Genomic DNA, 13795 nt, shown 5'->3' with positions numbered 1-13795 from the left:
GTATCAATGACGTTTGCTTAGGCCGTCGGAATCAGATACCCTGGATGCGAAAGCCGATGGGAGTTTTGCAATGCCACCGCCAACAGGCTATTTGTTCCGTTTGGTACCACCTTTGGAGAGGAATCTTGGGGCTCAACGATGTGCCGTGAAAGTGAAGGTTGGATCCTAAAATTCTTTGTCGTTCCGTTGCCGGCAGACAAAGTTTGGTGCGCAGATTTGATAGATCCACCATTTATGCCTGAGATATTTTACGCTTGTGTTTCTAATCATGAGGCATCATTTTAAAGTGACGCAGTTCTTTACTGGGCGAAGTCTTTCGCCTCAAGCTCGGCATTGCTGGAAGTGGTCAAGCCACTCTCAGCCACAACTTGCCACACCCGAGGTTCGGCTGGCCAGTTTCAACGTCAAGTGTGAACTTGTGCGAGCTGTGTGACTTGTGTCCAGAATCAAATGCAAAAAAGAAAAGCTTATCTGCACTCAACGCCTCGGCGCAGAGCCTGCTTCCGGCCCACCCCACCAGATCCCGACGCCTTTCCCTGTCCAGGCTTGTACACCTTGTGACACTTCTGATCGCCCTCAAAACTGTTAGTCTTCAATTAACACATGGCATTTTTCATACCAACTTCCCCAATAAGTCCAGCAGATCCTTCAGGAATATGCGGGGCGCCAAGCCAAGACGGCATTGTGTACTACGTTCCTGGATGTTCCAACTCTCAATATGCAAACTGGGCTGGTGATCTTCAGCAGTGGGGAACCAGTGGGGAGATGGCAGTGCATTCGGGGCATGCCTGTTCGAGACGAGGGAGCCCGTGATCACATAGGCAGTTCTGTACTCCCTAATGCGGGGTTTATTGAGTTGCACAAAAACCAGATATGATACCATTCCTTTCTTGAATCTCCTTCTCCGACCTTACCGTCGCTTGTTGCATTATATCAAAGGTTTTCCCCCTCTACTGGCTCTCTTCTCCACGTCCCCCCACTCTATCAATTCAATCTTTCGTTTGAGGGCTTGCTGCTAAAATGCTCGCCCCACTCCTGCTATCGTTGCTGCTTGCCGCATCTTCAGTTTTGTCAACATATGTGCCTCAGTCAGAAACTTGCCCTACGACGTCTCTAGTGAGACCTGCCAACGGCCTTTCTGACGACGAAGAAACGTATAGAGTGGCGAGAAAAGTAATCGCTGATGAGTCCTTGAAAGCTTGGTTGACGAAGACTAATTCAGGTTTTGGGACTGCCGAACTCCCAGCCGTAAGTACTTCGAGTGAGTGAGAGTAAGACGGGAGGATTTGACGTTGAGCAGGTAGCTTTGACGACTTCAGGAGGCGGCTACAGAAGCTTGCTTTCTGGAGCTGGTGTGATTCAAGGGCTTGACAGCCGAGACAGTGATGTAAGCACGTCTGGCCTCTATCAAGCCCTTACATACCAAGCTGGGCTGTCCGGAGGATCTTGGCTACTGTCTTCCATGGCTGGCAACAATTACCCTACCATCACGTATCTCAAGGAGATCCTCTGGAAGCAAGCTTTCCAAGACAGCCTGCTTGATCCTGCGTTCCTTCTGGTTGCCATCGCTTATGCTGAAATTATCGCCGACGTCTTTGGCAAGGAGGCTGCTGGATATCGCACCACACTCACCGATCCCTGGGGACGTTTGCTAAGTTATCAGCTTCTGTTGGGCCCGTACGGCGGAGTCTCAACGACGTTGTCGTCAGTCAGTAGCCTTTCGAGCTTTACCTCATACTCCGTTCCTTTTCTGGTCATCACCTCGCTTGGATCGAAAGTCTGGCTTGGTGACTGCATTCCAGGCCCAAATGCCACAACCTACGAGTTCACACCTTATGAATTCGGTTCTTGGGATAGTGATGTCAGCGCCTTCACGCCGACCAAATACTTAGGAACCCCAATGAGTGGCGGAAGAGCAACGGGAAAATGCACAACGAATTATGATAACCTTGGCTATATCCTGGGAACTTCCAGTAATCTCTTCAACAACGTCTGCTTCGACGTTCCAGTGGCCGAAAATTCCAGCACCAATTTGGACACAACCCTTGCTCAAATCATCAATGATGTACATGAGCTCACTACCGAAGATCTGTACGCCACATACAAGAACCCTTTCTACAACTATATCTCCTCGACAGCTACGCCCAATATCGCCAACAATATCTCAGCACAGGAGAATCTTAGCCTCGTGGATGGCGGCGAAGCTCTGCAGAACAACCCTATCTTTCCTTTGCTCCAGCCTGCGCGCAACGTCTCAGTCATTCTCGTCAATGACAATTCCAATGATGCTGGCGGTTGGCCCAACGGGACCGAGATTTTGACCACGTACGTTCAGTCATTCAATCATGGTCTTACGCGGATGCCGTTCATTCCTTCCGTCGAGACATTCATATCCCAAGGATTGAATAAGAGAGCAACTTTTTTTGGTTGTAACGCTACCGATAAGATTATGATCGTTTATCTTCCGAACAGCGAATATACGTTTGCTTCGAACACCTCAACTTATCAGCTCGAGTATTCAGAGACAGAGACGGACGAGATGCTTGCCAATGGTGTGGGGATCGCAACTCAAGGAGGAGATTCTGCTTGGGGGACATGCTTGGGATGTGCGATTATGATGAAGGCAGGACAGCCGCTGCCGAGGGACTGCACAGCTTGCTTTGCCAAATATTGTTACTATGATTGATGGTGATGCTGGGACATGCTGGGACGTTTGTCAACTTGTATTTCTAGGGGCTTCTCAAAGCATAATCCAGCAGAGCTTGGCATATGCAATTGAAAAGCTTCATAACAACTCCTTACCGTCCTCGGCATGTCCCAAGTGCGTGTCGCCGATGCTATCGGTAGAATCGGCAGAATTCCGCATACCGGCTTCGCCAAACGGTTGAGTCGTATATACTAAAATAAGGGATTTGTCGTCAACATCAACCAGCGCTGATGGTAAGTATAACCCAGCACCTTCAAAAGTGATGTAACTAACGATCCGCAGTGGTCCGCAATGACACTAAACTAGCCCTCTCAGAGACCCAAGCTCTTAACCAAAAAATGGCAATGACAGTCAGCGACCTGTCCGTGGTAGTGGAGGAGAGACGTAAAAAGCCGGATGGCACCTGCAGTGGTTGATCTCTATACGCGTTCTTTGAGAGGAGAATTGCGGTGGCCGACTAAACAACTCAGTTCGTCTGGTTGTACTTAAGCTTCTCTTCGGAGAGGCCAAGTTTTAGTTAGTATTTTGATTCTATAAGCTTTCAAGAATCAGAGCCAGTATGTTTTTGAGCCGTGCTTCTTAAGCGAATTTTAGAGTAAAGACCTTTTGGTGTATTATCGCTTAGCGAGCGAAGTGAAGATATATTAATTTCCACAATAAGCCGGCTAAACGTTAATGACTTATGGGAGCACGTCACGTGAATCACTTTTACTTATTTCTATGTTGCGCAAACTATAGATAGAATATTATAACGACAAAATGTCTTTTTGACTTTAGTGTCTTTGTAATTCTTAATAAGGGTCTCGAGCTTTATTAGTTCTGAGAAAAGCGACAACTTCACGTGATTCAGGGGTCTTATCGATAAAGCTAAAGTGGGGCCCACTGATCAACAAGGAAAACTAAGCATCTTTTCTTTACACTTCTTGTCCTACATTCGAAATGGCTCAAGTCAGAATGATGTCCCTTGCGGGCGTCCTCGGGGCAGGTCTCATTGCTCTCGTTGCTAGTTTTATAATATCAGACGGCACGGCCTCAACGTCAACTCTCTACTGCGTCTCCAACCCCTCGTCATCTCGTATTCTCACGCTTAACAGCTCGACTCCACATGCAAAATGCTTTCGTGTACAAGGCGGGATTTTCATAGACGTTTTGGAAGAGATACCAGACACTAGCGAGGGGATCAGGTCTTTGGATGGATACGTCCTCCCCGGTCTCATCGACGGGCATGGCCATATCTTGCAATATGGCGAGATGTTGGAGTCGGTCTGGCTGTACGGAGCTGAGAGTATCGCGGAAGTGAGAAGGAGGATCAAAAAGTTTTTAAAGAAGCATCAAGGCGAGGGATACGGTTCACACGATAAATGGATTCGAGGCATTGGGTGGGACCAAAAGTATTTCGGGGGAATTATGCCTACTGCTGTAGGTCATTCTGTCTTTTATAAAGTTTCAGGGACTGACATGTGCCACAGAAAGAGCTAAGAGAAGACCCATCATTATCAGATCTCTACATCATGCTAGACCGCGTCGATGTCCACTGCGTTCTGACCTCCCAAAAAGTCCTTGATCTTCTCGCCGATCCTCTGCCAGAAGCACCTCCAGGAGGCGTCATAATCACAGATCCCGGTCCCGGAGTCTTCTGTGACAACGCAATGGACGCCATCATTTATCCATTGGCTCCGAAACCGGATGTTGCACAAAAGACTCGATGGTTCCACACGGCCATGGCTGAGTTGAACAAAGTCGGCATAGTTGGAATTGGAGATGCGGGGATGAGACCTGATGATGTCTCGATTCTGGAGTCGATGGTTGAAAAAGATGAGCTCACGATTCGGATCGATGTGATGCTGGAGTGTGCGGAGAGAAACACTTACTGTCCTGAAGAGACCAAAGGATTGAAGCTCCTGAATTCTCCGGACGGAATGGGAGCTGATATGTTGATGCTGGGAGGCGTGAAGCTTTTTGCTGATGGAGCACTTGGATCTTGGGGAGCTGCGCTGTTAGAGCCATATTCTGACAAGCCTGAGACAAATGGAACGATGCTAATAAATGAAACAGCTTTGACCAGCGTGGTGAAAGTTGTGCGTATCTGCGTTCAATAGGAGAGAAAAATGCTAATATTGGCAGTGGTTTGATGCAGGGTTCCAGGTGAACATCCATGCCATTGGAGACAGAGCCAATCGTGCAGCAGTTGATTCTTTTGAAAATGTTCTTGGTCCTGACTGCGAAGGGTGCAACGAAGCGAGGAGATTGAGAATCGAGCATGCACAAATCATAGCAAGTTTCTCAAGTGCTGTCTCCCTGACTCCCTGACTGACAAAATCCAGCATCCAAATGACCAGAAAAGAATTTCAAAGATGGGAATAATCCCCAGCATCCAAGTCAGCCTGCCCCTGCCCTCTTTATTCCTAAACTAACACCTCTAGCCCACGCATGCAACATCCGACATGGCATATGCTCTTTCCCGTCTGGATACTGACCGACTGGCAAACTCAGCCTACCGAATGCGTTCTCTCTTCCCCTCGTCCTCTATACCATCCACCTACCCTGGACCCGTCCTTGGTTCCGACTTCCCAGTCGAGCCTCCCAACCCTTTCCATGGCATGTACGCAGCAGTGACTCGTCTAAATCCCGCTACGGGAGAGAGCCCGGCAGGAGAAGGAGGTTGGCATCCAGAAGAGAAGCTTAGTGTTGAACAGGCGCTGTTAGGATTCACGAGAAATGCAGCATATGGGTGGTTCAAAGAGGGACGGTTGGGAGCCATAGAGAAGGGTATGTGGGCGGATTGGGTGGTTATTGATAAAGACATTTCCGCGGACCTGGGGAAAGGTCTGAGGGATCTGGTGGTTAGGGAGACGTGGGTTGGCGGGAGGAGGGTGTTTCCGTTGAATAAGAAAGTTGTCGAAGAGAGTTGGATCGATAGGGCTTCTGCCGCGGGTTGGGAGTTTCTGGAGAGTGCAGCGACCTGGGCGAGGGGAATTGGGAGAGAAGACCTTTAACGAGTAATCTAGGCATAATAGTAATAGACCCCCCCCCCATTCAAGCTGCTAAAGGACTGTCAAAACTGTCATCTCGATTGCCCATGCCAAGTACGGAGCCCTTCCAGATTTTTATTCCCCGTGAAGTTCGCAAAAAAACAATGCTCCTTTCTCAAAACGCCCAATATGCAGCGCAATACGCCAGCACGTCAAAGCCCAAAGTTCACGCCGCCCTCTTCGACCTAAGCAACCACTTCAACCTATTCAAACCAAACATCCTCGGCAGAACAAGATCGAAAATCCATGCTCCAAGCACTCGACTCGCAAACCACACCGCCAGCGTCATGTGACCCCTCCAAAGCCACTTCCTCTGTCTCCAGACCGGCTTCAGTGCCTCCTCCACAACTCCCCTGGCATAAACCTCCGTAGCCATCGCCCCCTGCTGACTATGCGTCACCCGCCTCCCAAAGTTCCCCTTAATCTCCAAGTATAAACTATTGTCCGGCAGAATCCTCTCCGTCCTAGCGATATTGCTCTTCACACCTCCTGTCACCACAACCAGGACCCTGACATCGTACGGCTCTAATTCCAATCTCAGGGTCTGGGAATATGAGTGCAGAGCTGCTTTCGAAGCGTTGTATATTGAGCCGAAGACGTAAGGAATAATTGCAGCCAGAGAGCCGATATTGAGGATCAATCCTTTGGCAGCGATGAGGAGAGGTGTGAAGGCTTGCGTGATTGCGACTATAGCGAAGAAGTTCGTTTCGAAAGTCTTGCGCGCTTCGTCTACATCTACGTCTGTGGCGGGCATAGTGTAATTCCTTCCTCTGTTCTCGTTGTCAATCCAGTCCATACGCGGTTAACGAGGATGTGTGAATGAGAGTGAGGATGCTCACGCATTATTAACCAGTATATCCAGCCTCCCACCAGTCAACGCCTCCACCTCTTTCCTCGCATTCTCAATATCTTCTGCGTTTGTGACATCCAGACTCAGCGTGCTCATGCCCATGGCCTCAAGATCCTTGAGGGCATCTTTATTCCGTGCTGTTGCAATGACATGGAGGCCTGCACATCTCGCAATCAGCCAAGGCTCTCCTCAAACATTCGGCGGATGACGTACCTCTCGAATGGAACTCCTTTGCCAGCGCGTATCCAATGCCTCCGGGAGTGCATCTGTAGCCGTCGTGTTAACACTGTATCTCTCATCACGAGCTTGGCACGAAGCGGTGTCCCACACCTCCAACACCTTACCCTGTGATGAACACGCTCTTCTTAGATTTTACTGCAGCCATGCTGTGTTCGTATCCGCAGATTTAATACAGAGCTTCTACACAGAGATTTGGATAGAAGATCTGCTATTTCGGATTCAATTGAACAAATTGCCGTGTCACAGCATCTAGGTTGAAGGTTGTTTCGGCCGAGGCATTTCTTCGCCGTATCCGTACTCGTATCTCGTATTAGCCCTTTTTCACGAAACCACGTGTGGGTGAAACAGTCACAATTTTCATCATCAACTGTCAACATCACGAAGAGAAGGAAGGGATGCCGGAAACCGTTCGGTCTATTATTGTTTCCTTTCCTGATTCAACAACGATTTGTCATCAATAACCTCTCTTCTTTGCATTTCCCTCACAACCGTGAGGTGACACCAACTGCCCTTGGAGACAGTCTTCATTCATGTCGACATAGGAAAGAAGATGCAAAGCAAAACAGGAACATTGGAGTATGTTCTACAGTGCGAATAACTGCAGTCTAGAAGCGAAGAGGTGTTGATTGTAAAGATCATTCATTGTTTACCAGAACCAGCGGCCAGTGCCTCCGTTGCCAACTCCACCGCCGCGGCCACCTCCACGCCCGCCTTTGACACGATGAGCATGTTCACTCTCTTGATGATGGCCAGGGTAGCCGTAGTATGGCGGTGGGGTGTTATAGGGTTGGGAGCTGGTGCCAACAGATGAAGCTACACCGCCGGAGCCTGAGGTGACAGTTGATAGGGTCGACGGCGTAGTGTACGGAGGGCTTGTGAGAGCGCTTGAGTTGGAGTTGAGAGACGTGAAAGCCCCCGAGTTTGCGGTTGTGCTGCTTGGGAGGCTTGACGTCGGGGGAGTGTAGTAGACCGAAGAACTATTGCCGGCAGCTGGTGCGCTGGTGCTGAAAGCCGTACCAATGGAAGTCACGGCAGTTGAGAGGACCGATGAGGTTTGGGTGATCGTGGTATCTACCTCAGTTGTTGAGGAGGTCGAGGAGATTGTGCCTGCACGAAGATAAGTCAGCCCACACAAGTCGTGAGATGGTTGGGTCGCTCTTACCTGCAGCAGTGGAAGAGAACGAGGCACTCTGGGAAGTGGTGTTGGAGTAAATTACCGACGAAGAGGAAACGCCACCTAATCCAGTGCCAGTGGACAACGGAACAGTGTGCTCCAATGTGCATGAAGTGGTCTCTGGGCCAGCCGATGGCGTTGTGCTCGTCGACGATCCGGTGCCTGTCAGTCCAATCGTGGACGTGGAGTTTAATGGAGTCGAATATGGCAGAGTTTTGACGGTTTGGGAGGCCGAAAGTGAACTTGACAGGCTACCGGTTCCTGTGGGACCAGCGACGGAGGTAGAATTGGAAACAGACGAGAGTGAGGTTGCGAAACCGCTGTTGCTCGTGGTTTGCGATGCTGTACTGCCTGTTCCGATTGACAGAGCGGAAGAAGTAGAGTTGTATGTGGGGTAAGGGGCGCTGGAAGTTCCCACAGACGAACTAACGACACCTCCTGAAACGCTGGGCGACGAAGAAGAACCAGTGCTCAAGGGGCCAACTGAACTGGTCGAAGGCGTTAAAACGCCAGATCCAGTTGAGAGAATGACAGAGGATTGGTTGTAAGTTGGATACGGTGCGCTTGAAGACCCAATGATGGAAGTCCAGCCTCCAGAAACGCTGAAAGAGTCTGTTCTGGATTCGGTTGACTTAGTCTTCGACTTAGAATGGTGATAAGATCCAGTTCTGGTCGGTCCAACTGTTACAGTCGAGTTTGATCTCGAATACGGCGGTGTTGTAACTCTACCGATTCCGGAAGATGTGCTGATTCCCCCAGACACGATCGCTGATGAAGGGGTGCTGGTCAGCGAAGGGGCTGTTTCAGTGCCCACAACAGATGAGGTAGTGTTGTAGATTGGGTACGGAGCGCTGCTGGATGGGAAAGGCAGTGTGCCAGAAATGGATACCTGCGAGGACACACCGGTTCCCAATGGGACACTTGACCAGGTCGATTGAGTCACTGTGATCACCGACGTCTGCGAAAGGGATGCGACAGATCCAGAGCTGGTTCCCGTGACACCAATAGCGCTCGAAGTCGAGTTGAGAGGATATGGTGGGGTCGAGGAACTTGATGGAGCACCTGACGAAAACCCGGATGAGTATGGCGAAGTCCCTACCGATGTTTCAGATGTTAGAGTTCCCAAGTTCGACGAGCTAGATCCAGCGAGTGTTGACGAATTGGTGGTTTGGTAAGGTGCTGTTTGTGGGACAGAAGAACTAGTGAAGCCCAATGATGGAGTTGTCGACAGGCTTCCAGACACAGAAGTTACCACGCTCGATGTTGAGTTTGGATAAGTAACCGACGAACTGGACGAAAGCAGAATTCCAGAAGAGGCTGTTCCCAAACTGGAGGAAGAATATTGGCCACTGACAGACGTGCTGACTGTCTGGATAATGCTCGATGTCAAGAAGACCGTGGTTACTCCCTCACTACTGCTAACAAGCGAGCTCGATGCACTGCTGCGTGTGCTGTGTGACAGGGATGTTGCAAAGTCTATGCCTGTAGATGTGTTCTGAGCAGAACTGAACACCGATATTGTTGGCGTGGAGTAGATGACGACTGGACTCGAAGTTGAGACCGAGGGAAGAGAACTAGATGAACTGCTGCTTGAGCTGTGTGACAGTGATGTTGCAATCCCAATGCCTGAAGAGGTGATCTCAGCAGAAGATGAGAGGGAGTTTGCCGGCGTCGAGTAGGTAACTATCGGAGTCGGTGTTGAGAGTTGAGGGGTAGAAGAGGGACCGGTTTCGAGGCACGAGCATGCAGAAGAGATTCTTGATGGCGAGTCACACTTAGAAGCGAAGTCTGGAAGTCCAGTCGTAGCAGTGTGTGACGGTGCAGTGAAGGAAGCACAAAACCCCGCCGTGGATGATCGCATAAGTTGGCGAAGGCAGCTGTCGTGGTTGCATTTCAAAGCAGAAGTTGTGGTCGCAGCTGAGGACACAGTCGTTGACCCAGATACATGACTTGTCGGTGTTGACTGGGGCGATGTAACTTCACCACTTGCCGTTACCGACGTCTGGCTACCTACGATCGAAGTCGATGGTGTGGTTGATCCAGAAGTTGAGACTTGAGACGAGTCAGTTAAGTTTTGCCAAAATTATTTCAACGTGTAACTCACCAGAAATGGTAGGGACAGAGGAAACAGAAGTCTCTTCGCCAGAGTTGGTGGAAACAGACACCTCGGAGCTGGACGAGATTGTAGGAGCAGGTCCATAACCAGCATAGGTGTAGCCACCATAGGTAGAGGGAGCACTCTCATAGACGCTGTAATCACGTGGAGCGAAATTGGCATCCTCAACCTCGCCATGGTTTGACTGGAAGAATTTGGGAAAGGCCTGAGTTCCAGGAACAAGTCCCAGAAGGATCGAAGTCGACGCAAGGCCGATGAGGAGAGTCCTTGCACCCATCTTGATCTAAGTTCCTACGCGTCAGTTGATGCTTAATATTCTTGTATGCAGGACAATAGATCAGGTAACCCACAATAGCTCGGAAGACCAAACTACTGTCAATGGACACAATGATGCGTGGAGCTCAGCAGATCGAGAACAAAGACTATGGTGCTTACAAAGCTAGAACGAGTGAAGGGGAAAGCCGGGTGTTAGTGAGGCGTTCTTCGATCTCGAAAGGCCAAGTCTTCCGAAAGAAGTGGCAGAACGAAGGAAGATGAAGAGCAAAGGAAGCAAAAGCAAGGGGAGAGCGCGAGGATGGGATATATCAACGTCAGACGGAGTGAGGCTCGACATAGTCTCGCTAGCTTCGGGTGCACGATTCGGAACTGTCCTGGCTGGACTTGAAAAGGGGAGGGACTGGGGGCGTTTCGTTCCAAACCACGGCCATCTCATCTTTCCCGTTGCAAATTTTTAAAGGAGAAGTTATCACGCTCTAGTCCATTCAGATTCGAGGATTTTCCACTGGCTATGCCGTCATTCGTGTGTGTTGTTTCAAGTTCGAGGTACAGGGCAAGTACCCGAGAAGTGACTGCTCGAAAGGGGAAGGACGAGGGACTTCCCGACTCCAAGCAGACAGAGATATCAAGAAACCTCTCTAAATTGGCTGCCAATTCAGTCCCAATTCTTATCTTCAGGATCTGTTGGAGTTACACAGCAGCTCAACTGAAGGGAGGCTGCAGCGAGTCAATTTTGACGAGACAGGGCAATGCTGGTAAGGCTGCAGCCTTCCGCGATATTCTACAATTGTCGGAGGTTCCTGCATATGAATATCACCTGATTTGAGGGGTCCAAAGAGCGGCGCAGGGACTGGACTGGAGGTTTCGCGGGAGATATCTGCATCCACCTGAGCTCGACCCGAAGGAGCTCGGCAAAGTCAGGGTCTTCTGCCAGTGTAATCCACGCGTAGCCTGGCTGCAGAATCACAGCAGCGACAGGCGTCACATTACTTTCATGCTGCACAAGTACAAACACACCGTTGACTTCGGGTAGCAGCTGCATCGCTTGGGTGACGTCTGTTTGGAGAAGCATGATGAAAGGGAAAATCATTGGCAGATTGCGAGAACTTCTTTCACCGTTGGCAGAGTTTGGAGGGCAACCAACAGTTGTCGAGGAGCTGCATATGTGGTTAAACACAGTTGGGGATCATCATCGGGCCGTTAAGCTTGAAAGCTCAGGTCTTACGCAGGGGTTTGTATGCGGTGAACTGGAGAGAGAGCTTGCTCGGTGATGCACTACTTGTGTTTTTTGGGTCCTATGGCTCGATTTGATATTGCCAACATACATGTCCTCAAAATTGGCCTTCAACCTGTACCATTGCATATCCTTGAAATACCCGGAAAGATACCCCCGAGAGTGTATACAAAGCTACTGTTCTTCAAGACGATTTCCTACCTCGCTACCAACGCCACGCTGAAAAAGTTCCATGAAACAAACGGTTTGTACGGAGATTGAGTGCCCCGAGGGAAGATCGATACTCAGCGATCTGCGGCTGGGTACACTCGGAAATGTAACACGAGAGTCGACGGGACCTGCATGCAACCTCCTGATCAGCCGATGATTGCACAGATCGAGGGTTAATCTCGGGAGGCTGCACTATTCAGCCTTCTTGGCCTCATGAGATTTCGGAGTCGTCATCTCTGTCATCTGGGTGTTGTTCGACTCAATATCTGCTGCCCAGAGGGCAGCTCCCACTGAAGAAATCAGCGAAAATAGAAATGTCGGTGAAGAGAGAACTTGCCTGTGTTGGTGAAGGAGAACAGAATTGAGGCAACTGGAACCAATTCGAGTAAAGTGGCGACTGTACCAAATCTGCTCCAAAGTCAGCATGGTATCCAACAACATGATGTGGCTGACCGAGGACGCCAACTCGGTACACCGGACGTTCACATGCAGTTCGGGCTATTAAAGGGGTGATGGTCGTTTGTTTACTGCACTCACAGCAAATAACACCGCTGAGAATGCGTGGTGGCGTCCAGCCACCTCCTGAAGGCTTCAGACAGAGTGTAGCTTGCGAGAGATCGAGATTGGTTTGGGAACTTACGCCGTGTACGGGGCTGTGTTCTCTTTGAGCCACTCATCAATTTGTTGTCTAGTCCACTTCTTCAGTTGGAAGTACTACGGAAGGTCAGCTACTCGAAGCCTCGATGAGAAACATGAGCTTCTTACTCGGGTGTGAACTGAATTTCCTCTCGTGCGACCTTGCAAAAGAACAAAGATCACAGTTCCCACCACAGGGATAAAATTCAGTGGAAGATACATAACGTATCTGATCAAAGCCTTTGGCGTAAACTTTTCAAATGGAGACTTGATGAGTTTTCCCAGCTTTGCAATAGGATCATTGAAGTTTCCGGATTTGAGTTGACGACCTTCAGACAAAATAGCTGTCTGTTTTCTTGCGACCAAGACTCCATCAAAAGTATCCACCAAAGCATCTTGGATCAAGAAAGTTCTCGAAAGCAGTGTGATGAGCGTGGAGCTTTCACTAAGCGTGAGGAGGATTGTGGTGAAGGCTGCAAGAGGACCGTTGACGAAGACGAGCACAGCAAGTTGCGGAAGATATGCAAATATGAACATAAAAGCAATAACTCCAACCGACAACGTCATCGTTGGTGCCAACTTTGAGAGGAGAGGCTTCCACAATGTGCGGTGGCTGAGGAAGTAGAAGATACCCTGAAAATCGTCAGTTGATGAGCTTTGGCCTGATCGAAAATAAAGGACCTTGATAGGATACAGGTAAGCCCCAGACTTAGCAGCTTGCGTTGCCATGGTCTTTGCCTTATTGAAGTCCTCCACACTATGAACTTATTAGCACGTGCGTGAGAAAATATGCGGTCTGGGGTCAACTCACGCAACCTCCTTCGCATCAGCCTTGGCTTTATCAATTCTGCTCGACATGTTGGCGAATATCGTTTTCTCGGTCGTTGAAAACTTGGGAGAATTAATCAGAAAGCAATCTTTGTAATTTTGAGGGAGCTTCTTGGAAGTTCCGTGGATGACCTGAATAGGGAGAGAACTTTCGACCTGATGATCAACGTCATCAGGGCTTGGCAGCTGTGGCTTCGCCCCTAGCGCCTCCTTCACGGGTTACTTGAATCGCAACTGACCTCATCACAGTCAACCTTCGAGTGATTCACAGCTTCCTTCTGCGAGTGCAACGGCGTCACTGATCATCACGATCGAGCTGAGGCCTGTATGGAGTTCCATCGGCCTTCAAACGGCGGGCCTTCATGATCACGAGGACTCGTCCCAACCTTGAAAGACATGTGGCTTTGAGGGAGTCGGATTCGAACAAAAATCTTTGCTTTGGTTCTCTCTCTCATCAATTTCGTAGGGCCAAAACCGAGGAAAACATTAGCG

At 49.6% G+C, this 13795-nt stretch overlaps 6 protein-coding genes across 6 annotated transcripts; 2 read left to right on the top strand and 4 right to left on the bottom strand.

The window, feature by feature from the left end:
* Positions 1-1020: 1020 nt before the first annotated feature.
* Positions 1021-2686, top strand: K444DRAFT_635016 (lysophospholipase; the record flags this gene model as incomplete). The annotated part of the gene is made up of 2 exons (XM_024883822.1): positions 1021-1248; positions 1301-2686. 2 exons carry the CDS (start codon positions 1021-1023, stop codon positions 2684-2686), a joined length of 1614 nt encoding a protein of 537 aa, XP_024731172.1.
* A 978-nt stretch (positions 2687-3664) lies between these two features.
* K444DRAFT_540250 (uncharacterized protein) lies at positions 3665-5703 on the top strand (the record flags this gene model as incomplete). Its single annotated transcript, XM_024875695.1, has 5 exons — positions 3665-4126; positions 4177-4785; positions 4832-4999; positions 5032-5085; positions 5131-5703. The coding sequence occupies 5 exons, from the start codon at positions 3665-3667 to the stop codon at positions 5701-5703; spliced, it is 1866 nt and encodes a 621-aa protein (XP_024731171.1).
* An 11-nt stretch (positions 5704-5714) lies between these two features.
* On the bottom strand, positions 5715-7065 carry K444DRAFT_618723 (NAD(P)-binding protein). Its single transcript, XM_024881380.1, has 4 exons — positions 6934-7065; positions 6803-6855; positions 6579-6747; positions 5715-6509 (listed from the first exon to the last, which is right to left on the bottom strand). Exons 1-4 carry the CDS (start codon positions 6972-6974, stop codon positions 5906-5908), a joined length of 867 nt encoding a protein of 288 aa, XP_024731170.1. The 5' UTR covers positions 6975-7065; the 3' UTR covers positions 5715-5905.
* Positions 7066-7671: 606 nt separating this feature from the next.
* On the bottom strand, positions 7672-9965 carry K444DRAFT_139534 (uncharacterized protein). The gene has a single exon (XM_024870527.1). The coding sequence runs from the start codon at positions 9862-9864 to the stop codon at positions 7906-7908; it is 1959 nt and encodes a 652-aa protein (XP_024731169.1). The 5' UTR covers positions 9865-9965; the 3' UTR covers positions 7672-7905.
* Positions 9966-10477: 512 nt separating this feature from the next.
* On the bottom strand, positions 10478-11003 carry K444DRAFT_139542 (uncharacterized protein). The gene has a single exon (XM_024870528.1). It carries the CDS (start codon positions 10829-10831, stop codon positions 10559-10561), a length of 273 nt encoding a protein of 90 aa, XP_024731168.1. The 5' UTR covers positions 10832-11003; the 3' UTR covers positions 10478-10558.
* Positions 11004-11639: 636 nt separating this feature from the next.
* K444DRAFT_618722 (uncharacterized protein) lies at positions 11640-13431 on the bottom strand. Its single transcript, XM_024881379.1, has 6 exons — positions 13287-13431; positions 13157-13232; positions 12605-13108; positions 12480-12553; positions 12177-12247; positions 11640-12129 (listed from the first exon to the last, which is right to left on the bottom strand). The coding sequence occupies exons 1-6, from the start codon at positions 13331-13333 to the stop codon at positions 12032-12034; spliced, it is 870 nt and encodes a 289-aa protein (XP_024731167.1). The 5' UTR covers positions 13334-13431; the 3' UTR covers positions 11640-12031.
* Positions 13432-13795: the final 364 nt, after the last annotated feature.

The sequence above is a fragment of the Hyaloscypha bicolor genome (assembly GCF_002865645.1).
Source record: "Hyaloscypha bicolor E unplaced genomic scaffold K444scaffold_136, whole genome shotgun sequence".
Classification (NCBI taxonomy): domain Eukaryota; kingdom Fungi; phylum Ascomycota; class Leotiomycetes; order Helotiales; family Hyaloscyphaceae; genus Hyaloscypha; species Hyaloscypha bicolor.
Note: the sequence above shows the minus strand (reverse complement) of the source record. Positions and strands in the feature narration are given on the sequence as shown.

Coding starts and splice junctions, on each gene's coding strand:
- K444DRAFT_618723 (XM_024881380.1), bottom strand. CDS start 6,974: ATGGCTGCAGTAAAATCTAAGAAGAGCGTGTTCATCACAGG. Junction 6,856..6,933: donor AAGAGCGTGTTCATCACAGG/GTAAGGTGTTGG, acceptor CGACGGCTACAG/ATGCACTCCCGGAGGCATTG. Junction 6,510..6,578: donor GATATACTGGTTAATAATGC/GTGAGCATCCTC, acceptor CAACGAGAACAG/AGGAAGGAATTACACTATGC.
- K444DRAFT_139534 (XM_024870527.1), bottom strand. CDS start 9,864: ATGCGATCATCCACGGCGGGGTTTTGTGCTTCCTTCACTGCACCGTCA.
- K444DRAFT_139542 (XM_024870528.1), bottom strand. CDS start 10,831: ATGAGATGGCCGTGGTTTGGAACGAAACGCCCCCAGTCCCTCCCCTTT.
- K444DRAFT_618722 (XM_024881379.1), bottom strand. CDS start 13,333: ATGTCGAGCAGAATTGATAAAGCCAAGGCTGATGCGAAGGAGGTTGC. Junction 13,109..13,156: donor CTTACCTGTATCCTATCAAG/GTCCTTTATTTT, acceptor GACGATTTTCAG/GGTATCTTCTACTTCCTCAG. Junction 12,554..12,604: donor GAAATTCAGTTCACACCCGA/GTAAGAAGCTCA, acceptor GACCTTCCGTAG/TACTTCCAACTGAAGAAGTG.